This window comes from Beta vulgaris, chromosome 3, assembly GCF_026745355.1.
Source record: "Beta vulgaris subsp. vulgaris cultivar EL10 chromosome 3, EL10.2, whole genome shotgun sequence".
In the NCBI taxonomy this organism is placed as follows: Eukaryota; Viridiplantae; Streptophyta; class Magnoliopsida; order Caryophyllales; family Amaranthaceae; genus Beta; species Beta vulgaris.
Window position 1 is genome coordinate 20098438 of NC_079204.1, and position 24627 is coordinate 20123064.

At 36.7% G+C, this 24627-nt stretch overlaps 1 protein-coding gene across 10 annotated transcripts; it reads left to right on the plus strand.

Annotated features, from left to right (window-relative positions):
- The first annotated feature begins 1941 nt into the window (after window positions 1-1941).
- Window positions 1942-23871, plus strand: LOC104906933 (uncharacterized). Of its 10 annotated transcripts, none has more exons than XM_048641251.2 (24): window positions 1944-2303; window positions 5406-5463; window positions 6379-6479; window positions 6563-6618; window positions 6708-6783; window positions 7047-7113; window positions 12183-12249; window positions 12452-12518; window positions 13621-13704; window positions 14058-14099; window positions 14400-14552; window positions 19571-19648; window positions 19776-19844; window positions 19935-20000; window positions 20109-20237; window positions 20794-20850; window positions 21375-21464; window positions 21580-21645; window positions 22375-22443; window positions 22741-22845; window positions 22949-23074; window positions 23205-23263; window positions 23391-23427; window positions 23539-23871. In XM_048641251.2, the coding sequence occupies exons 1-24, from the start codon at window positions 2094-2096 to the stop codon at window positions 23737-23739; spliced, it is 2133 nt and encodes a 710-aa protein (XP_048497208.1). In that variant the 5' UTR covers window positions 1944-2093; the 3' UTR covers window positions 23740-23871. The 10 variants fall into 10 exon arrangements, 9 of the variants coding, with proteins under 9 accessions (XP_048497214.1, XP_048497208.1, XP_048497210.1 ...); XM_048641253.2 differs by having other exon boundaries at window positions 6379-6458; XM_048641252.2 differs by having other exon boundaries at window positions 6391-6479.
- Window positions 23872-24627: the final 756 nt, after the last annotated feature.

A 24627-nucleotide genomic window follows, 5' to 3' on the forward strand; every position in this document is an offset into this window, starting at 1 on the left:
GAAAGTTTCTCCTATGAAGCGAGTGATGTAGTTTGGTTAAAAGGGAAAGTTGAGTCCGAAGTATGTGGGCCCCTATGAGATTCTTGAAAGGATTGGGGAGGTCGGTATCCTTTGGCTTTGCCGCTAGAGCTGTCGAAGGTTCATGATGTATTTCATGTGTCGCAATTGCACAGGTATCGTAGTGATCCTACGCATGTGATTCCTGTTGCGTCGGTCTCAGGCGAGCCAATTTGACTTTTGAAGGGCGACTAGTTTGTATATTGGATCGTCAAAACCGTGCTCTGAGAAAGAAGGTGATTCCCTTGGTACTATTTAACTTTCTTCTTGTTTTTAAAAAAACCAACGATTATATTTTTTTTTCTATACAGACCAATATTGAGCTACTTCTGCACATCTTATTATTGAGCTAATCTTGTTATTGAAAGTTATATTACTTAATTAAGTACAATATCAACAAAATCAATTTGTGCTAATATTATCTAATCACAAAACATATAAATTATTTACACTTATTAATCTTTATTGACTATTAATTAATCCATGATAACTAAAAAGATGAGATGGACAAGAGACTGAGTAGAGATAATATATGATGGGGGTATGATAAGAAGTATGAAAGAGATTGTGAAGATCTAAAGTTATAGATCATCCATTGCGGGTGAAGAAATCAATAGTAGATCATGAATGATGTATAAGAGAGAGGAAATATTAAACTATTTGATGATCTAAAATTTTGGATCAACCATTGGTCATGCTTAAGGTACTTTTGATTGAGTAAGTCTATGGTTATACGGCCTGACACTAAGTTAACTGTCAAATGACTGACATCATCAAGCTAACATTACAACTTCTACACTCCAAATTATTGGATAAGCATTGTAACTTTTAACTTCGAAATTGTAACTATGAAAGAATAATAACTATAAACCCAAAAAACATAACTATTAACCAAAAATCCATAACTCTCAACTCAAAAGTATAAAAAATCATAACCATAAAGTTAAATCAACAACTTTTTACCCAAACCTATGACCAATAATCCAAAACAATAACTATTAATGTGCAAATCATAACAAATACTCCCTCCGTTCCACAATTCTCTTAACACTTTTCATTTTTATCTGTCCCAAAATACTCTTTACACTTCTATTTTGGGACATGACCCATTATTATAATCATTCTATCTTTTAACTATTGACCCACACTCTCTTTACTTCAAATAAAATAATATCACTCTTATTACCTACCAACTCTAACCATGACCCACATTCTTTCTTCTTAAAATAAAATATAATACTACTTTTACCAACTACTAACTCTTATTACATCTACTTTTCAATAAAATAACAATTGATAACCAAATAACAACTTATTATCTAAAACTACATGCTCTGATAAGTATCAAGAGTATTACGGGACGGAGAGAATAACAAGATAAACTATAACTATTTATAGTTTATCTTTCCCGTTCAGTTTCTCTCTTACCCTTTTGGAATTACTCCTTAATTTTACTCAAATGAAGGAGTGAGTAAATAAAAAAGAAACGAAAACTGTAAGGGGGCTTTTGGTTCATATAGTGGTATGAGTTTGGAATCAGGAATGAAACCAAGGTGGTATAAGTTTGGAACTTGATACCTAATACCATGTGTTTGGTTTGATTTAAGAATCAAATTTTTTCTTCTATTTAATACCTTGAAGTATTGGTATGAACCATACCCACCTCCCCCTTGAGTTTCTAAACCCCAGACCTTATGGATTTGAGGTATTGGTTTTAAATTTATTAATTTTGTAAACAAATACTAGGTATGGTTGTGCTTATTCTAAACCTATATCTCATACCAGAATCATATGAACCAAACGCCCCTAAATATATCAAATGTCAATTTAGAGTGATTAAGCACGTAATAATGAAAAAGAAATGTTTGATATCAACGGGTTAAAAAGTATTTATGGGGTTTTAGTTTTGAAATGCCAAAAGCAGAATCTCAAGTTTCTCAACAGAACTCCCTCCCCTTTTCCTCTGCCATTCTTCCGAAATTCTTCCTGTAAAAGCATCAGCAGCAGCAACAAACAAACTCTTAGAAAAGAAAAGAATGGAGTTAGAGGAATGGGATTTGAGTGCAGAAGATTTGGATTCCCTCGAAAAAGAAGCATTCCGTCAAATTGCGCAACGCAACAATTCAATATCTTCTTCTTCTCCTACTACTTCTACTTCAACATCAACTTCAACATCAACAACGCCTTGCGTTTCACGCGGAAATTTGCAGCCGTCACCACTAAGAAACTCTCGTATTCAGTCTCAGGTAGTTTATTCATTCCACAATTTTACTATTTTGCTTCTAAATTTCTTTTTTATTAAGAATTATTCAGACTTTTTTGGAGAACAATATTCTGCTTTTTTTTTCGGGTGTAATATTTTTTTTCTGAAGTCTGAATGCGTTAGAATATGAATGTCATGCATCATGCGATGCTTCCTCGAAATTCAGTTCAAGTTTGCTGAATTTCAATTTCGGGTGTAATTCTTGTTTCGTACCACAATTTTGAACATACAACTAAAAGTTTGGAATATATAGGTAAATATACCTATGAACATAGACCAAAAGCGGATGCATTTTGAAGATATGAGGAAAACTTTTGAACATAGAAGAGCTTACTATGTTCAAAACAATTTTGTACTATGTCCAAGATAGTTACCTATATTTGGCATAATTTATCTGCGTGTTCAAAGAACCATGGCAGTATTAATAAAAAGGAAAATTTGTGAGAATAATCCTTTCATATACCATTTTTTGCGAGCAACAATCTTTCATAATTTTTCTGGCAACTTAACATCTTAGAATTTTATTTTTTTGCGAGAAATAATCTTACCCTATTTTCCGGTGTTGATCCACCGGTTTTTTGTGTTGACCCACTTAAATTCCCATGTGTCAAGTTTGTCACAATCTTTTGAGGAAAAAAATGGAGGGGAAAAACCCTACACATATGCAGCTTCAATAGAAAAAGTGGTATATGTAAACCCGGAAATCGATGGTTCAATGCGAGAAACGGGTTGTCAGCGCCTGGAAAATAGGGTAAGGTTGTATTTTGCAAATTAAATAAAACTTAAGGTCGTAAACTGCCTGGAAAGTTATAAAAGGTTGCTTCTCACAAAAAGTGGTATATAAAAGGTCTGACAAATTATCCTAAGAAAAACACGTAGATTTATAAAAGAAATACTATGTTCTAAATTTCTACTCGTATGTTGGTATATGTTTTACCAGTATGTTCAAGCAAAACATTCAAATGCAGTAAAATAAATATGCTATGTTAAAAGAACATTGAACTATATTTTCATTATGGACCATGGTATAGTGATTGCTGAATTTTCTAGAGTATTGTCTTTTATTGTTTTTTTTTTCCTTAAAATTTTTTGTTGAAGATGTTTTGGGTCTTTGTACATAATTTCTACTTTTTGGAGGAAGGGGGAGGTTGAGAAGATGAGTGGAAGCCAAGGCGTTAGACCTTAGCATGACAACTTTGACTCAAGAAAAGAAGGTGAAACCAAAAGTGAGTTAATGAGCTAGTTTTTGCGACCTATTCGTGCTTGTTTTAAGATAGATTTGGAGGTGTTATCTTGAAGCTTTTATCACAAGGTGTGCCTTTGTTGAAGAAATGCATATTGTAGAGATTCCATAAGTTTTTGAAATGACTTGAGAAGTGATGCCATTTGGTTGCAGCTTCTCATTTCTCAATAAACATAGAATAGTGTAGTATTATTATACTAATAATTCATCAATTAGGAGAGGAGAAGGGGGAGGATGGACAAAACTTGAGGGAGGTAAAACAGTGACAAAATGATAGAATATGGTGGCCAATGTCAAGGATGGATGAATAAGAGGAGATGATATTTATCCATGTCTATGATACGCAACTTTTTTTTGATTTTTTTTTTTGCATTACCTTTATTTTAAAAATTTGTAGTAGTTAATACTTGTTACAAGTGCATTTTTAGATGAAATACGTGGTTTCAAACTAGAGGTCTCGAACAATACTTGTTGTTTTTGGTTTCTTGTTCCATGTAGCTTCTTTTGTCACTGCTGTTCCATTGTATGTCTACATCCAAATGGTCTTGTTTCTCAAGACTTTCTCCATTCTTTACAGATTCTTGGTGGAGTTTGTCTTAACTTAGCTTAGCTTAGTTGTCATGATGTTGATTCAATATTTCAATGTTATGCCCAAGCAACTAAGTAATAGATTTATCCTATGCATCTCTCATACCCAAGCAACTAAGTAATAGATTTATCCTATGCATCTCTCTATTATTTTCCTCATTCACTTCTTAACCTCCCTTTTCATCACGTCTCCCTTCTAAGTCTTGCTGTCCTTTTATATTTGTCCCTCAATTTTCTTTTTGCCTTTCTCTCTCTCTTTCTCTCTTGCATAGAAGCATTAGTGGTCAAGACTCGAGAGTTTCTTCCATAGAAGTAGTTCTTTGGACAAAAGTTAAGTCATCTCGCCATAAACATTTCATAAATTAATAACACCCAATTGAACTAATTAGAAAAGTGATTAAACGAATTTCAATTTTCCTTTAAATTTGATCTTGCCTCAATATGACAAACCCTAATTATCAAATTTGTTGAATTTACCTTAATTAATTTGCCAAACTCCCAAATAACAACGATTAATTGGAGAACATCTGTACAAGATTGAAGCCCCTGAGTCATTTGTGAAGTATTAGAACGCAATTGATGGAAAGGGGAATTCTTTGTTCATCTATAGGGAATTTGAGCGGGAAATGTAGACTAGGGAGAGGGGGAAAAGGTAGCGCGTAAGTGGGCCCCATCAAAAGGAAGTATTGATCCGTAGAAAAACTTAACTTTCGCGACAATAAAGGTAGTAATTTTTGAGTGAGGTAGTCATTTTGAAAAACTTGACATAAAAAAGGTTGTTGAAGTCAAATTTTCCTTGGATTAATATATATATCTAATCTTTCTTGAATACCTATTGCTTTTATTTTCCTTTCTAAACTTTCCAATTTTATAAAGGTTTTGTTAATTAAAGATGAAAGTGGATATATTTTATATAAATTATTTCTTCCTTTCCGTACCTCAACCCAGTAGCAGCCAAACAACCATAGCTTTTTCCGATTTGACTTTAACAACCCATTAGCACCCCTTTGTCTCCCTTCATATCTCTTCCACCAAATCCTTCTAGTCAAATAGCTACTAGCTATTGCTCACACAACTTTTCTCCGTCTTTTTCCCTCTTTCTTTAGAATTCCAAAAAATTAGTTGTATAGGAGGTAGATGAGAAGAAAAGGACAAGAGAATTGTTATATGAATGCTACTATTGTGCTTTATTGCTGCTAGCTTTCTCCGATTTGTTATATGACATAGTTTATATTGACAATCGCTAATATTCAGGTGGATGCTTCTTTAGGGTCCAGAGTCTTACCGTCGTCCATTACACCTAAAACAGCTGGTGAGTTGTTGCATATATATATACTTTTTTCTATACTAATGTATATTTTAGAGCTATGCATGGGCTGTGCAAGGCAGCCTTACGCTGTGTTCAAGCGGGGCCAAGTAAAAGTCGTGCCATGCTGGACATGTGCCAGTTTTCGAAAAGAGGGACCCGTGCATTGCCCTTACTACGCGACACCCCCCCCCCCCCTCGAGATGTTGATTTTTGTTTCTTCCTCTTTGGTTAAAAATGAGTGGGTTGACATGGAGACATGGGGGCAGCCCATCATGCTTGTGCTGAATCCATGCATTGACCACGTTCACCACCGACCACCTTGCCTCTTTTGTCAGGCCGGGCTGGGCCAAACTCATGCCGGACTGTGCTGGCCCTTGTGTCGGTCTGGCCTATGCCCAGCTCTACAGTATTGCTCTTGTGCTTGATGATTTGCGTGGATTGGAACCTGAAAACAAATAATAGGAGTGATTTTGGCTTCAAGTCGAAGCCCTATAGTTACTGTTAATAGCCAAATGTAGTAGATTAATGCACATCAGCAAAGTGTAATAGACTGCCAAAAAAAAAAAAAAAAACTCATAATGTGGCTGTGGTTTTCTGAATTGGTGTTGCATACCATATTATTGTTGTTCAATGCCACAGTTTTTCTTTACATATTACTTCCTCTGTCCGAAAGTTATTTGCCACCAACCATTGTGGCACAAATAATTAGTAAAGTGAAAAAATAGAGAGAAAGAAGTTGATGTGTAGTTGTAGGGCCTAATTGAGAGAAAATGTTTGGAGCAAACGTTTGCCAAAAAGGTTATTTGGCAAATAAATTCGGACTGCCCAAAAAGCAAATTGTGGCAAGTAATTTGGGACAGAGGGGGTATATTCTATGTATGAGGATTATGACTTATGAGCACTTTATGTTCATGCAAGATGTCTGTATAGAAGATATTTCAAAGGAGGGACCAAAGCATTCCGTCAAGTTCTTTCTTCATGCTAGTGGAAGTATAGCTGCGAGATTTCCTTATGATCAGGTATTATAGCCATTACTTGTTATCCACATCATCTTTGAGGTTGTTTCTGATAGTCTGTTGCTCCCTTTACTGTTTTACAACAGGTTCTTGTAAATGCTGTCAAGAGGATTCCTAAAGCTACGTGGAATGCAAGAGAGAGGTTTGGTCTTCTCTGCGTGCACGTTTTTTTGATACAGAAGTATATAACTGGGTGCTTCATAGCTGTCTGATATGGTGCTGATATGACAGGCTATGGGTGTTTCCACTGTCTTCTTTGTCGTCTGCTGAAGATATTCTTAGGGAAACACCAGGCTTGAAAATTGAGGTGAATTATATTCTCCGTGTCTGAGATTTCTGGTACAAACCTGAAATTTTACGGTGACGTTGGTCTTACTGGCTTTTTATTTCGTTTTGGCTATATCAGTCATTGTTTTTCCGCTGTTTGTTGACCTGAGTTAATATGCGCTTGCCCTTTATCGACATATATTTTCTTCTTAATTTAGATATCCTGTATGACATTATCCAAAAATGCTATAAATAGTGGAGAATTAGCTTATTTATGATGTAATTTCTTGTTGTGACTCTTAGGTGGAAAATCTGGATCCCTTAGTTCGGCGAGCTATAGTTGCTGTAACCGCTACTCCTGATCTTCAAGGTGAATATTAACTGACATAGATGATTGGGTGTTGTGATTTGTTAAATGCTATGCTGTTATGTGACTATCTTAATCTCATAATATATGAAGAGAAGGTTGTAAAGAAATTGTGTGTATATCCACACTTCACACACGTCTGTCTCTATATGCGCACTCGCACACACATTTTCATTTTTGGCTGAAAAGCTTCCAGTGGAAGCCTTATTAACGCATCTTGTGGCTGGGTGATGACCAGCTTAATAAGCTAAGCTATATGCTAAAAGCCAACGACAAAGATTGCTATCTATTTTCCAAATGAGCTTTTTACGTTTTGCTTGCGAATTTGGATGTGGTTTTATTTCAAATTAGTGTTGAGCAGTTGCGTTGTTTGGTTGGTCAATATGCATTTTGCAAATGGTAGCCTTTTTTCAGCTCTCCTCTTCACCTTATTTTCATATATCTTCACTTATCTTTACTTTTCTAAACTTAGGGTACTATGCTCTCTAATTTATTGAAAACTATTCTGGTTTAGTGTCACTTTAGTGTGATCTGTATTTTCTGGTCTGGTATCCAGTTTCGATTGAACTTTGACCATATATTGATGCTAATTTATGAGAAAAAAATTATCTTTATGGGATATTGTTGGGATTTCTTGTTGTTTATTGTTCAAAAATCTTATTTTCGTTATTGTTACTAATACGGGATTTAACATATCTGGTAACAAGTACAACAACAACAACAACAACAACAACTAAGCCTTATTCCCAAGGTGATTTGGGATCGGCTAACATGAATCGTCAACTGGAATCGTGACCAAAGGAGATGGCATTGTCAAGAGTGATAAAAGTTTTTTTTTTTTTTTTTTTTTGAAAACAAGGTTTACACCAAAAAGTGTTTAGAAGAGGTTTTCAGCAAAAGGTTTTAATACCAACACAATTGAGAAAAACAAATAAATGCAGTAATCAGACCCTTTCCTCCACATAGATACTGCCCCTCCACCCACTTCTATCCAACGTCATGCTCTCCTCAATCCCAAGTAACCTCATATCACTTTCAATTACCCTCAGCCAAGTCATCTTAGGTCTTCTCCTACCCTTTACCATTTGATTACTCCTCCACTCTTCAATCTTCTCACCGGTGCATCTCCTGGTCTCCTTTTCACATGACCAAACCATCTTAACCGATTCTCCCTCATCTTTTCTTCAATTGATGCAACTCCAACTTTTTCCCGGATCACTTCATTTCTTAATCGGTCCTTCCTTGTGTGGCCACACATCCACCGCAACATATGCATCTCCGCCCGGTCATCTATGAACGTGGCATTGTTTCACCGCCCAACATTCGGTGCCATATAACAAAGCAGGCCTAATTGCAGTGCGGTAGAACTTTCCCTTCAATCTTTGGGGAATGCCGGAATCACAAAGGAATTCGGTGCTTTAACCAACCCGCGTTAATTCTATGCGCCACGTCTCCATCCAGTTCTCCATCCTTTTGGAGAATGGATCCTAGGTAACGGAAGACGTTCGATCCTTGAACCACTTTGCTATCCAAAGTGACCGCCCCCGCCTCGCTGCTTGTAACCCCACTGAACTTGCACTCCATATACTCCGTCTTACTTCTGCTCAATCTAAAACCACGGGCTTCTAATGTATGCCTCCACAATTCCAACTTACTCTCAACACCTTCCTTTGTCTCATCAATCAACACAATATCATCCGCAAACATCATACACCATGGTATATCATCTTGAACTGACCTCGTTATTTCGTCCATGACTAGAGCAAAGAGAAAGGGACTAAGTGCAGAACCTTGATGCACTCCGATCGTAATAGGAAACTCTTCTGTCCTCCCCACCGTAGTCCGCACACTCGTAGTTGCCCCCTCATACATATCCTTGATGATATCTATATATTTCAGTGGAACACCTTTCCTTGCCAACGCCCACCAAAGTATTTCTCTTGGTACTCTATCATATGCCTTCTCCAAATCAATGAAAACCATATGTAGATCCTTCTTCCTATCACGGTAATGTTCCATTGTTTGTCTTATGAGGTGGATGGCCTCTATAGTCGATCTTCCAGGCATAAATCCAAATTGGTTCTCCGATATCTTTACATGTTTCCTAAGTCTTTGCTCAATCACCCGTTCCCAGAGTTTCATAGTATGACTCATTAGTTTGATTCCTCGGTAGTTGGTACAATCTTGTACATCGCCTTTGTTCTTATACAAAGGAATCAAAGTACTCTTCCTCCACTCTAATGGCATTTTGTTGTGTCTCCAAATCATGTTGAAGAATGTTGTCAGCCATTCGATTCCTCTCCCCCCTAAACACCTCCAAACTTCTATAGGTATGCCATCTGGCCCCGTAGCTTTCTTCAATCCCATCTTTTTTAATGCTGCAACGACTTCTCCCTTTTGAATCCTCCTCATAAACTCACGATTTAACATACTTGGCGGGATGTGTACATCCCCGATGGCTTGTGCTTTATCACCGTTGAACAAGGTATCAAAGTACGATCTCCATCTATCCTTTATCTCCTCATCCTCCACAAGCACTCTTTGGTCCACACCCTTGACGCATTTTACCTTTCTTATGTCTCTTGTCTTCCTGTCCCTCATACGCGCAATTCTATAAATGTCTTTTTCACCTTCTTTCGTATCCAATCTTGCATAAAGCTCTTTGTTTACCTGTGCTTTAGCTTCTCGTACTGCCTTCTTGGCTTCTTTTCTAGCCTCTTTGTACTTCTCATAATTCACATCGCTGCTATCTTTTCCCAAAAGTTTATAACTTTCTCGTTTGTTTTTTATCGCTTGTCTCACCGCCTCGTTCCACCAAGATGTGTCCTTACTTGGTGGTACAGTTCCTTTAGATTCTCCAAGGACCTCTTTCGCCACTTCCTTTATACTAAGTTCTATCTTTGTCCATGTCGAATCTACATCCATTTCCGTGTTACAAGACCAGATATCTTTACTAGCCATCTTAGCTAAGAAGTTCTCTTTGTGCTCCCCTTGGAGCTTCCACCACTTGATTCGCGGCTCCACATTGGGTTTTCGCTTTCTTAAAGACTCCCACCCGGAAATCAAGCAGGACTAGTCTATGTTGGGTGGTTGCGCTCTCACCCGGTATCACCTTGCAGTTTGTATAACTCTTCCGCCAAGCATTCCTTACTAAAAAGAGGTCAATCTGACTAATAGAAATAAAAAGGTCTGGTCTGATTTGTATTTTTCAGGTCTAGTCTGGTCTGATATTGGTTCTAACAAGATTTAGTAATTAGTTCCTGAAATAAGGTGAAGAGAATCTAGCCTTATTAGCCTTGAACTTAACGTATCTGCGCTTCCCCTCGAAAAAAAAAGAACGTATTTGAACTTATTGGCCTTGACTTATTAATAAAACTTATTGTATTTGTATATCGAACTTGCATCACCCTTATAGGCCCTGAACTTGATTATTTGAACTTATTGGCCTTGAACATATTAGCCCTCAACTTAACTAGTCTGAACTTGTTAGTCCTGAATCTAACAAATATGAACTAACTTTTTACTTTTAAAAATACAATATGCATTGAACTAAATTCTTCCTAAAATTAGTGAAAATTATAAGGAGAACAGAGTCTTAATTTGAAAATTAACGGCAATAAATGGTTTCTCCGAAGATGATACAACATCTAATGCAATTTGCATTGTTGTTTAAAGAACCTTTAAAGCATTGCACAATTCAATCATACCATATGTATGTGATTTAATGTATTAAGACATGTCTTAAATGCTGCACATTAGACTATGTAAATTAGGAAATTTGGTAAAGCTAATCTTGTGGAATTGCACAATGAATAGGATAATATGAGGTTGAAGGTTTGTGCATCCGGTAAATTTTAAAAATCTAAAGTAATGCTCAGCTAAGCCTTATACTAAATGTTTTCATAATTATGCTAGAGTAGATGGTCTAGGTTGATATGGCAACTATGTTTAAGTATTTCTGATATCATAACATTTTCTTTTATTAGTTTGTTCTATTTGCTAAAAAGATAACAATAAAACTAAAAATAATAAGGGGAACACAACTCATGCCTTTGATTTGGTGTGGTTACCTTGGCAACTCACTATTGGATGTGGGGAATTTTAGTTAAAAGAATTTCTCTCATTAGTCTAAGGAAGGTCCATGTGCCTTTTCCTTGCAATTATTTAGATAATTAAAGTGGTGCACGGTAGCCTTTTGATAAAGGTTATTTGATGACAAATCTTCAACCCAAGGTTTACCTTTACCCTAGGCATCATGTGATTTGGCAGTCTTAACATATCAAAGTCCAGATGCAAGATTGTTTATGGGGGAAAGAAGGCAAAACGGTTCATGTTACCTCATGAGAGTTGACATATTAAATGACTACATTGAAGTTGCTTATATGAAATTGCTCTTCAGTGTTTTTGGGTAATTTTGTGTGGCCAACATCTTTTATATGGTAGAGAAATCTTGTGTGTCTAAGAAATTCTCATATGGTAATATGGTGTCAAAACAAGGCCGCATCGTATCGCATCGGCCTTGGCGTAAAGGTTTTCAAATCTACCGAACCGATATTACCCGCATCGTAAAGGTGTAAAAAAACCGCGTTTTAAGTGGATTCTAGGGGTATCTCAATTCTCATGGTCTAAGCCGATAATTAGTGGTACGACAACCGCATCATCCCCATTCCCGCATCACCATGACCGTTACCCCGATCATGACCGAAACTGCATTTTCGAACTATGTATGGTAGAGAGGATTAAGGGTGCCAGTCTTTCCTTTCTTTTGATGAAATTAATAATATTATCACCGGCTAGTTTAGTAGTGTTTACCCCCCCCCCAACCACCACCACACCACACACACACACACTCTCTCTCGCTATTGGGCACAAGGTGTTTATATTTTGGATTAAATTATGCAGTGGTTCAAGATATGTCATTGCTTTGCTTATTTTTAGTGAGTGATCGATGTGCAGTGGTTGTCTTTTATTTCCCCATGTACAGCAAACTGCGAAGATATATATGGCTCATGTCCTCTGGTGTGTGATTCTGTGTGCATCTATAGTATTTTACTGACTTCTGAATTTGCAAGATCGATATGACAGGATACCAAGTTATGTTGAATCGAAGCTTCTACCATTTCAGCGGGAGGGTGTCAGGTATCTACATACAATATAGATGACTCTGATAATGATCTTTGCAAAGCTGTTTGAAGATGTTCTGATCTTATGGGCCTTTCTTCCAATTACTACACATCTGCTGTATTTCTTTATTCTTTATTGATTATATCTCTTGCTCTTGTTTTGGATCTGTGATGTAATAAGAATCTTCCTTCTGATGCACACTGTTATTATTTATAAGGTTTGTGTTGCAACATGGAGGACGTGCCCTTATAGCTGATGAGATGGGGCTGGGTAAGACTATACAGGTAAATAACTGGTGGTTTCATGTAATCTATGTCTGGAGGCCTTTAAATTTGTACAAAATCGTGTTTTATGAAGTTATAAAATAGAGATCTTTTCTTTCTTCTCCCATCGTGAGGGGCTTGCAAGTAGTACACTAAAAATGGATGAAGGCATGAGCTGTAGACAGGCTTTACATGTCTCAGTATGCTGATGGCAGTACCCACTATGGAATGATTGCTGGTGATCACTTGGATGCTATGGGGACAAAATAAGGCATCATGATAACTGGTGTATTGACAACTTACAGTTGCTTCTCATTATACAATGGCTTCTATCATACAATTTACAGAAAAATTATGATGTCAGGAATCTGGATGATATAAAGAAATATAGTATGCTGTCTGTAATTGACAATGTGCTCATTTAAATCTTAAAAGTCATTATTATAATCCATTTAATAGCTTACAGTTGCTTCTCATTATACAATGGCTTCTATCATACAATTTACAGAAAAATTATGATGTCAGGAATCTGGATGATATAAAGAAATATAGTATGCTGTCTGTAATTGACAATGTGCTCATTTAAATCTTAAAAGTCATGATTATAATCCATTTAATAGCTATTCATCTGTTATAGCAATACAAGGAACTCATTGAATTTTGGTTCCTTGATTTTCTTCAAGTCAACTCCTTGAAATGTTTCTCAAATTGAGAGCTTTCTTCTATAAGTCTCAGACCGATTATGAGTGTCCCTATCACTATGAAGAGTTTCTTGTTTTCAGTTATACTTTAGGGATAAATAGCTTTATGTCGGGTAGGGGTATTAAATAAATTGAGTCTGACCAAGAGATGTTGAGCCATGGATTTGCAACTTATCTGGACTTCAACATGCTAACATGTTTTTTTTTTATTGAAGTAGTGTGGAGTTATGAAGTTCAAACTTGGAAAGTACAGTTTGGGGGAGGCTGGGAGTGTCTCCTGTGAATACAACATGGTTTTGTTCTCCTATTTAGAGTAGATGGTACCATAGTCAAGACCTCAGCTATTTCGAAGCTGTAAAGAGTCGGAGTTAAGTGACAGTTAGTATTATATATATTGACGTTTGTATGCCCTTTATATGCAGGCAATTGCTGTCACCACATGTGTCCGAGAATCGTGGCCAGTTTTGGTGCTTACGCCGTCTTCTTTGCGTTTGCATTGGGCTTCTGTGAGTACCATTGTTGATGTCTTAGTCTTAATTGAAAGATTTGATGCACTGTATATTCATTTGTGTTGTCAGGTAACTATAACATAACATATGCATACTTAAAGCTGAATCATATATGTAGTAGCAGCTGAATCATATAGGTAATAGCTACTAGGTTATTAGCTACTGTATGCCTGTATCCCTGTGTAACTATAAACGCCTGACATATGCTTTTGTATGTGTAAAAGCAATAACTTTTATACCAAATGGATTGCAGCTATCCATTTGTGTGTCAGTCTAATTGCAATGGCTTATTTAAAGTATATACATTTACGTCATGATGTAAATGCATTCTGTTTTTCCTTATTTTGCAGATGATACACGAATGGCTGAAGATTCCTCCGTCAGATATAGTTGTATGTATTCTTCATATCGACTTCACTGGATTTTCTTGCTTTAATTCCTGTTCTTTCCGCTGGCGAGGGAGGCAGGCTCCCACAGCTAGCTTCCTGATAAATCCTATGATTCGATGCATTGGTTGATTTGCTTTTGTTTCTGATCATTTGTTGCCTTCTGTGTATGTGGTAGAACTTTAAGATCACAGGGTCAGTGCATATGTACATCAAAACTTTTTCTGTTTACTGTTTGTGAATTCCCGTCTGTTGATGAGTATTGAGTGCGTCTTTCTTTTGGGATTTTACGAGAATATTTTGCAGGTGTTATTACCTCAATTGAGTGGATCAAATAGAGGGGGATTTTCAGTGGTATCCACAGCCAAGGGAACTGTTCGTCTTGATGGTGTTTTTAACATTGTTTCCTACGACTCTATTCCCAAGCTACAGGGGATTCTTATGTCATCAGATTTTAAGGTGAATATATCTTATTTCCATGCGTAATATAAAATATAACTCACGAAGTTTCATTTTTGTCATAGTGCATCCCAGCCCAAGTCCCCCCTTCCCCCCAAAATAAAATAAAAAAGATTAAGAAAGAGCTCACGTCTGGTGACTACTGTACCCTTTTTTCTTTTTTTTGCTTGACCTTAGCTGTAAATTCACTGTTTGCTGGATCTTTAGGTGTATAAAACGTTGCTGGAGGTGGTGGCTTTTGGTTTCTGCCTGTAGTGGTTTAGCTTGCTTTATTTTGTTTTGTAGTTTACTCATCAGTGAGAACTGTGATGCTGGAGCATGGGCATAGCAGAAAAAAAGGAACTAGTCCATGAATCAAGTAAGGGAACAGGCATAAACCTAGGTCATTCTTAGGTTTATATCTTGGCAGCGCAAATCAGCCTACAAACTTAGTTCAAGATGGCCTGGTGGTTGGTGGTGGATGGGGAGAGTGGTTGTGTTGGTGATGGGTTAGGTGGGCCTGATGTCTGGTGCCTTGGTGGTATGGCAAGGTTTGAGGATGGGTGGGGTTGGTTGTGGGGCTCGTCCCTGGTGGGGTTGGCTTGGTTGTGGGCCAGGGTGTTTAAGAGTGTATAGGTATTCATGATGGAGTACTTGTCAAGTTTCTAATAGGATGTAGGGAGTAATTATGACAAACTTTACGTCTTTTAGTATGGCTAGAAACAGAACTGAAGAAAAAAATGAACTTTCATCTTCTACTTGCTGTCAATAGAAGAACATGTTATCGTGTCCAATGTATATGTGGGGTGAAAGATCTTTAACAGGGCCGTCTCATGACATATGGAGGCCCTGTACTATCCATCAACATGGGACCCTCTAAAAAAATAAATTTGTAAAGAATAATTTATAATTTTTTTATATTATTATATTATGTCATAAGTCGTTCCTTAAAATTTGATCATAAACCAAAAACTAAAAAAAAATTGGATCTTTTATTCAAACGAAGCGATCCTTCTAGCATTCTTTGAGCACGGTCAGATTGCAAGAATGGTGGTTGTTGCATAAGGCTAACAAAAGCAAATTTTTAAATTTATCGAGTCATTTCTTTAATATTAGACATCAAGCTTGTGAAGAATTACATGACAATTATGAATATATGATACAACAGTATTATATTGGTTTTTGCACTACATGAAACTATCTTGGACTCTTGGTACACGTTTACTCAAACAAAACAAAAAATAACAACAGCAAAGGCTAACAATAGCATGAGGAAATTAGAAGAGTTTGAGACTCTGAGTAAACATAGCAACAATCACTCTTTCTCCTCATTAAGTCTTTAAATCACCATACTTAACTGAAATAAACTTGAAGTTCAGACCCAGTACTTTAATTCTTTTCATAAATTAAGATCTCCAAGCTTGCAACGTAAAAACCAAACTTTCAGTCCCATTTCTACAAGAAAAAAGTTGCTGACGTTTCAAGCACTTACAACTTATGACTATGAAAGCTACAAACAGAAAATGGGCATCAAAAGTTCGATGTCATACAATAATCAACTGAACCCAGACTATCAAGTCTATCAATTCAATCACTTGGCATTTTTTCAAGAAGTGGGACTGTAAAGAGTTGCAAAATTGCAAAAAGAACTGCAGAAAATCAGAATTATATATACATAAATTTTGATTTCAAGTTATAAAATTTCAGAATTGCTTAAATCTCCACTAGATAATGGCATAAAAGAAAGTGAAATTACCTTAAAATTGAAGAGTTTGATAACAAATTAGCCCACTGATTCTTGTTTTTTCACCTCCCACAATCAAAATTAGAGACTTTAATTTGTTCTTCCTGCGTTGTAACTTGGAAACCACCAGTGGAATCTATTCTTTTGGATGATTCCTGAAATCGATTTCTTGGATATGAGTTGAGACGAGTTGAATCTAAATCGCAAATAAAAAAATTCATCTTTGGTGTTCTTGAGGAGAATTGGAAATATGGAAGGAGTAATGAGATTGAACTTTTTTTGACAAAATTTAACATTGGAAATGAGATAATTTTCTTGAATAAAGAGAGTGATTACTCAATTAAATATGGGAAGTTATGATTTTGGGGGGATTTTCAGGTAAGAAGAGGAGAGAGAATTGTGGAAGGAAGAAGAGGGAAGCCTCAACTTGCTTGAGGGCTTAGCCTTCACGGTCTTTTTTTTGTCAATGTGTTGGAGATTAGCAGTTGTATCTGAGCTCGTGGGTGACATGAGCAACAAGATCTTTTCAAGTTTAGTGTGAGGTAAACAGATCCGTGGCATAATGCTCATAACAATTAAATCCTGGAAGATGAACTGAAAAATCCAAAGTATGGGTGCTGTTTCCTGGTTCAACTTGAAAGGTGAAAAGTGTTAGTGCTTCTGTGTTCGTGTTTGATTCTAGGTTATGTGTAATGGTATTCGATTTGAGGTTGAATCATTCAAAGGAGGGAAGATTGATGTGGAAAGGGGAGCAAGGGGATGGGATAACTTTGCAGGCGAGGAACCTGGCAAGAGTACAGGCATGAACCTGGGTTATTGCTAGTGTTGTGAGTTATGACATCAGTCTGGCACTGGCGTTCATCAATCATTACTGCTATAGGATATACATGATTTTGCTTGGTGTACAAGGAGACATGTCTGAGCCCCAGTGTTGAAGTGTATCCTATATCTTTTGGAATAGTGGACAAACTCACCTAGTTTTTGCATATTTGGAAGAACTAGGTTTATTTAAGGAAATTTAAGGAGTTTCTCTTAGGTTCTTATGTTGATGTGTACATATTACTTTTGGGAACTCCATTTTGTTTGATGATGCTAACAATGACTTCATAGGTGATGCTTTTTACTTTTTCAGGGAAAATGAGATAATGTAATACTATTTTCCTAGTTCAAATTGCTGTATTATAGGCTTAAGCAGTGGTGGATCCAACGTGGGTACATCCGAACCTACAAAAATCTAAACACAAAGCGGATATAAAGAAACCTGCATCTTTTTAAGTCATAAAGGATGCCTTGTTCTAGTGGTTGATTCTTCGTGTAAAATATCATTGCTCTTAAGTCGCATCTTCAAGTCTCCTTCGCACTGCTAGTTCACTTCTCATGTTTCTGTTTTGTTTTTTATTTTTTCAAAAACAAAAAAAGAAACTTGTTCATCCCTTCATCAGTAGCCAAGCATCATGGTGCCAATTCGTTCTCTTATAAGTGTCGTCTACAAACATCTATTTTGTCCTCTTTATATTGTTTGACTGTACTTTGTGACTCATGACCTTAGAGAGGAATTTTCCCCTTTTTTTTTCTTCAAAAGTTCAGATGCGCAAATGTTAATGTCCCAAATAAATTTAGATTTGTTTATTAAATAGATTGAACACGTATAGTTCATAGACACAATGAATTGAACCGTTTAGTACATAATTGGTGGATTAGTGAGTAATAAATTTCTCAATTGATGTATAAAAAATAGTCAACAATTTGTAAGTTGTAATTACTTCCTTCATTTTTTAATAAGTGCCACGTTTTCCTTTTAGGGAAATGTCACAGTGAGTGACACATAGCTCAAAGTATTGAAAAATACTTCTCATTTATTATATCTTTGTCATCATCCAGTACTCAAATTTGATTGGTTAAATAAGTGGTCCTGACTTTCTCTCTCTAGGCTCCTTGGTATTCTCCCACTTTCTCTCTGTGTCACTTGTTAAAAAATCGAGGAAGTAAAGATTAGAATTTGAACTGTTTTATCGGATTTTGAAAGAAAAATCTTTATGCTTTTATTTTCTGAATGATTTCAAACCCTCTCAACTCATTTTCTGGATCCGCAACTGGGCTCAAGCACTTGAAATATAGCAATTATGTTACATGTAATGTATTTGAGAGTCTTAGTGATACATACTTCTGAGTGGATTTATCTGGCGATGGTTGTCTCTTTTGTTCTCTTCGTGAGTTGATTTTAGACTTGCTTGTTTTTGTGACTTGTTACCTCGTTACTTTACAAGTGCCTTGATGTGTGATTGTGGGACAGTTCGTTATCCCTTTTCTATAATTTCAGTGGTTGTTCGATTGAATATAGAAAGTTCCAATGTTGTTACTTTTTTAGTGTAACTTCCTAGGAAGTTGTAATATCAATGAAGTTTTATACTTCCTCCGTTTCAAAATAGATGCCACATTGTCTATTTTTGGGTGTTTCAAAATAGATGCAACAATGTTTTTTTTCCTTATTTAGTAACTTTTGCCTTATACTTTTACCATTTTACCCTTACTAACTTGTTTTAAGTACACTAATCTACTTCACTTTATATGTAGTCCCCAATACTTTTTTATTTTCCCTCCTTTCACATGGGGACCACTACAATTAATCTACCTCACTTTATACTACTTAAACATGCTTAGGAAATTTTGCCTAGGAGTCCGTTTTAATAACAATGTGGCATCTATTTTGAAACGGAGGAAGTATAAAAAAATTGTTAAGTTGAGTGCGGGAAGTAGAATTCCCATGGTAATCCACTTACCTAGGAGGTGAGGTAAGTTAATTCCTCCATTTTCTGGGATATAGAACTTCGCAGGAATTGGGCTAATGGCACTCCGCACTCCCTATGTTTATGTCAACCAAACAATTTTTCCACTTCCCGTACCTTTTCACATCAACCAATCAAGCACTCAGTTTATCAAGTATTACTTTTAGCCTTTAGGTTTCCAAGGATATCTGTATCTGTCTGTCGGGTTATCCACACCTGGTCCATGACCCAGTCCCTGTCACCGAACTGCAACACTCTGTCTCAATATCTAGCCAGCATATCAACATTCATTTCTTCGGTACTTTTCTTGCCTCTGTCTACAATCAATTAGGAGGGAAATGGAACATTAAAATTAGGTACTGCTTTTCCAAGAGAGGGATTTTGTAGTTAGTTTCTGATTATTTTTTTTATATGTATGGTTGGTGAGTATTTCGTTCAGTGATTGTTTTACCTTTGGAACTGTAATAACATAACCAGAAAAGATCTCAGGAAAAATTGTGTTTCTGCAGGTTGTCATTGCAGATGAGTCGCATTATTTGAAGAATGCTCAAGCAAAGAGGACAAGTGCCTCTCTTCCTGTTATAGGGGTCCTCTCTCTCTCTTTCTCTCTCCATTTAGATCCATTTGAACGAAGAGCTGCACTTTTCTTCATCACATCACATGTGCTCCCTTTTTATTGTTTCTGACCGATGAAACTACTTTGTTCAATTTCAGAAAGCCCAGTACGCAATGTTGCTTAGTGGAACTCCTGCCCTGTCAAGGCCTATTGAGTTATTCAAGCAGGTGATTCTTTTGACCCATGCTTGACCTTAATTAGGTTCTCTTTTTTTTCTATCGAGGAATTACTTCTCTCTTATTGTTTTTTTTGTACAGCTAGAAGCTCTCTATCCTGGTGTCTACAAGAGTGTCCATGAATATGGCAGTCGATATTGCAGGGGTGTGAGTGATTCTCTTGCTTCTTGAAAATGTGCTTCAATATCTGTAACTTTAATCTTGTAATTTATGCTGATGAGCCATGAACCATGTACTTCATGTTTGATTTTTCAGGGAGTATTTGGAGTATACCAAGGGGCAAGTAACCATGAGGAATTGCACAATTTAATGAAAGCAACACTCATGATACGCAGACTTAAGAAGGATGTTCTTTCTGAGCTTCCTGTAAAACGCAGGCAGCAGGTAATTCGCTGCACCACATTGTTGTTGATGCTTTCTAGTGTTCATCTCTTTCTATGTTTTAATATCTTGACTCTTCATAACCATTTTTTAAATTAGTTCTCCAAAAAAGGTTCTTTTCAATGCGAAAGATATGCTCTTACTTTCCCCAGGCTTGATATTAGCCAAAGTTCAATGTAGATGACCTTATTTTATGAGAGAGATTGTAATGTGTTAACTCTATGGTTTCTGATTGCCGGATGATATTAGAAATTGTAAGTGTCAGGATGTCTGGAGGACTCCCCCACCGTCCCCCTCCAAATAAGAATGAAAAAAGAGGAAAAAGTAATGATTTTAAAGTAACTGGAGTTATGTTGAGAAATTTTCAGAGTAGTTTTACATGTCAACAACTCAATATGTTCCTAGTTATGATGCAATTATGTCAGCTTATATACTTCTATTTATGATGCAATTATGTCAACAACTCAATATGTTCCTAGTTATTTATTCGATTTTAGCGTAATAAATAGTCTCCATTCAACTGATAAACAACCTGAGGACTTTACTTGCTGATCATTAGGTCTTTCTGGATTTGGCTGAAAAGGACTTGAGACAAATCAAGGCATTGTTTCTTGAGGTAATGCATTCTTCATGGTATTATACAAAGTTATATGCACAGTGGTGGGTTTATTGTTGATGCAGATATATGCTATAAAAGTCGCTGAAACTTCAATAATGTCATGTGTTAAACTAGATTCTCAAGGATTTTCTTCAGTAAAACCTCCATTCTCCCCCCTTCTTTTTTAGTGACAATAAGACTTGGGTCCCTTGCTGGCAATCTCTTTCGGGCCTCATAGAGCAGGTTTAGTGCCCTGTGGCCTCTTAGAGCCCTGTACCCACCCTCACAAGCACTCATACCAGGGAGCCAGTAAGTGGAGGTGTGTTTCTAACCATCAGGCTACAGCTCGTGGCTTTCCATTTTCCTCTTCTTGCTAGCTCATCATTGATCCCTACTTTTCATCATTTGTGATTATGTGAACTTTTTTGTTTCTATTTTTTACTTCAGCAACCAAGAACTGTATCAGGTATACCTTTAAAAAAAAAAACTTATCATATATAGTATATTCTGATTTCTGCAAATATTTTCATTTTCCTATTTAGCTGGGAGTGCTCAAGGACAGGATAAAACTTAGCAAGACCAAAGATGAACACGAGTCTCTCAAACTTTCTGAAAAGAGTTTGATCAATAAGGTACATTTCTGTTGTATTTTTGCTAGTATGCGTGCAACATGGTAACATTGTTCATAGCCCGCAAAGTATAAATCATAGGTGTTTTGTTTTCCTGTCATGCCTTTCTATTCTGCAGATCTACACTGATTCCGCAGAGGCTAAGATTCCAGCAGTTTTGGAGTACTTGGGAACGGTAATTGAGGTGAGTTTATTGTGCGTGATGAGAATAAACGGTCATTGAGGTGTGTGCGCGCGCGTGTGTGTGTGCGCATTCGTGCACGCACGTGTTGTAGCTGCTTTTTCTTTTGATACTACGGGTTATTGTAGATGTAAAAGGGGCATGAATACACGTAAAAAACATGGACTAAAAGGCGTAACACTATTTTTTATAATGTAGTACTAATATAAGAAAAATGAGGGGACTTTTTTTACAAGAAGCTAGCAACTTTGTGTAGATGATCTCAGCTTTCTTGTGATTAGAGCCGGAAATCTCTGTCATAACACAATAACATTACCAATATTGACACGACACAAACACAAAAGCGACTTGACTCAATTTGATGGAATTGTCATGTTACCTCCATTTCATATAGTTATTTATATTTTTCTTGAACTACCTGAATTCAACTACGAGACCAAACACGAACACGACCCCTTTACCCAAATTGTCAGCTTTGCTTTGGATGAAAAATTTTCATTTCACCATATTCATTATTGTTTTAACACGGTAGGAAAATCTGTTGTTCTTTAGTTTGTATTGTTCGTTCTCTTCCATTAAGCTATTACCTTGAGCAAAAAATTTGAAGGTATCTCTTGCCTTCTTTCTGGTCCTCTTTCTCTATCGCCTGACCCATAACCTATTCTCCTTTGTTATGATTCTTTCTTATTGCTTAATGCTTACTTATTTTTCCTTGTGCTGACTACGAGACAGGCTGGATGTAAATTTCTAATATTTGCACACCATCAGCCAATGGTCGAAGCAATACACCAGTTCCTCCAGGTTAGAATTTACCCTTTCTTCTCTAAATTCGGCAAATTAACTAGCCAGGATAACCACTTCTAGCATTCATGGGAAAGGTAAAGGAACTGGACCCTGGAGGTAACTGGCTGAGGGCTGGTAGAGAAAAAATATCATCCCATCCCCACCTTCCTAAAGAAAGAAACCATTAGGATTGGTATAAAATGAAAACCCGGCCTCGTGGTGGGAAGGTGGTACACTTAGCCTCCATTGTTAAGTATAATTATGCATAATGTCTTTTTGGACTGTTAAAATTGACTTCAGTTCTGAGTATTCCAGAAGAAGAAAGTTGGCTGTATCCGCATTGATGGTAGTACACCTGCGGCGTCAAGACAAGCTCTGGTTACAGATTTTCAGGAAAAAGAAGCGATCAAGGCTGCAGTTGTATGGAAACTCTACGGGCTTATTTATTGGGTGTTAAACTTCTTTCCTAATTGGAGGTTGCTGTAATTGCCGCTTAGATTATTTTCTTGATTATCCGTTGCAGCTATCAATTAAAGCTGGAGGTGTTGGCTTGACTCTAACAGCTGCAAGCACAGTTATCTTCGCTGAGTTGTCCTGGACTCCTGGTGACTTAATACAAGCGGAAGATCGTGCTCATAGGATTGGTCAGGTATCTGATTAAGCAGGAAAACCAGTCTGACATTCCTATATCAGACAATATGCAATCATTGACATACTCTTGTGTTTTTTTTAGAGCTAGCAAATTTTTCTGATCTCGGCCTTTATTCATGTGTTATTAGGTCTCCTCAGTCAATGTGTATTACCTTCTGGCAAATGACACAGTCGATGATATTATCTGGTATGATATGACTTTCATCATATCTCTCTATTTTGATACCTTTGATGTGCAAGAGTTCGTTGTTAGTAATCAGTTAACGTCGATGCTAGTACCTAACAAAATCCTTTTTACTTTCCCCTTTTTGCAGGGATGTTGTTCAGAACAAATTAGAAAACCTGGGACAGGTTCTTTTTTGCTTTTTCTTTTTGCCATTTTTATTTTTCTTGGTAACTTTTGGTACTTGCTGCTATTTGTTCCTGCAATGAAAATGGTTTTTTTTTTTTTTTTGAAACTAGGTTCTTGATGGACAAGAGAATTCCATGAAAGTTTCGCACAGCCAACCAAGATCAAGCCCTGCGAAGCAGAGAACACTTCACTCGTACAGTTCACCTAGTTCTAGCCCTGTGAAGCAGAAAACACTAGACTCTTTCATGAAACGTTGCTCTAGCTCAGATACGACTAGTGCTGAGCCAAAATTTAAACATCCGAGAAACTGATCAAGGTTGTACATGTACTTCATACAAGTAGCTTAGTTTTGTAAATGTACATAATTCATGGTGCCCTTCAAAATTTAGGCACCCATCTCCGGTTGATATATGTATCATACATCAAGCTTGTGTTTTTCAAAATTGTTTTCTAATGCCTCCCCTGTTTTTTGTCTTGGCTGATGTGGCCTGTGGGATTGATTTTGGAGGTACTTTCCATTTGTAACTGAAGCTTATAACACAAAATCACTAACTGAAGGACCTATGTGAAGCAACTACCGCCTACCGTCACAGCTTTGACTAGAACCCTAGGGGGTTGCCTAAATGCAAAACAAAGAAAAGAGACGAGGCACTAACGGCTGCGTTTTCTGCACTGAAATTGAAATTCCTCACTGTATCCTCCTAAAGAGCACCAGAGTTCTCAATTTTGTAGTACTTTTATAATCTTATCTCGGTTACTTGGATTTGGATGTTCAACAGAAGCTCCGATTTGATTTTCAGAAACAATAATTATATTACTCTTTAACTGGTAGATTTTTTCCCTTTGATTGATATTCTGGAACTGAACACTCCACTTTCGGCGTTTGCATATTCTGCATTTGCAAAATGTTCTAAACTGAGACCAATTTTCTTCAGTTTCACACAGGTAAGCTATGTGCAACTCTGTTTGGTAGGGGGTGCATAAGGCTATGTTATTTTTAACTTGTTGCAAATTCAAACTAAAACAATTATTTGAGATGCAAACAAAAATAGCCTAAAGCCATGATCTCAAACAGTGTAATTGTTCTTATTGCTATCTCTAGATTGGAGACTTTTTCAAATCACGATGATTTACTTGTATTCTTTTACATCTCCATATATGAAAAAGTTCAAAATAAGATACAATACTTTGTTCACGAG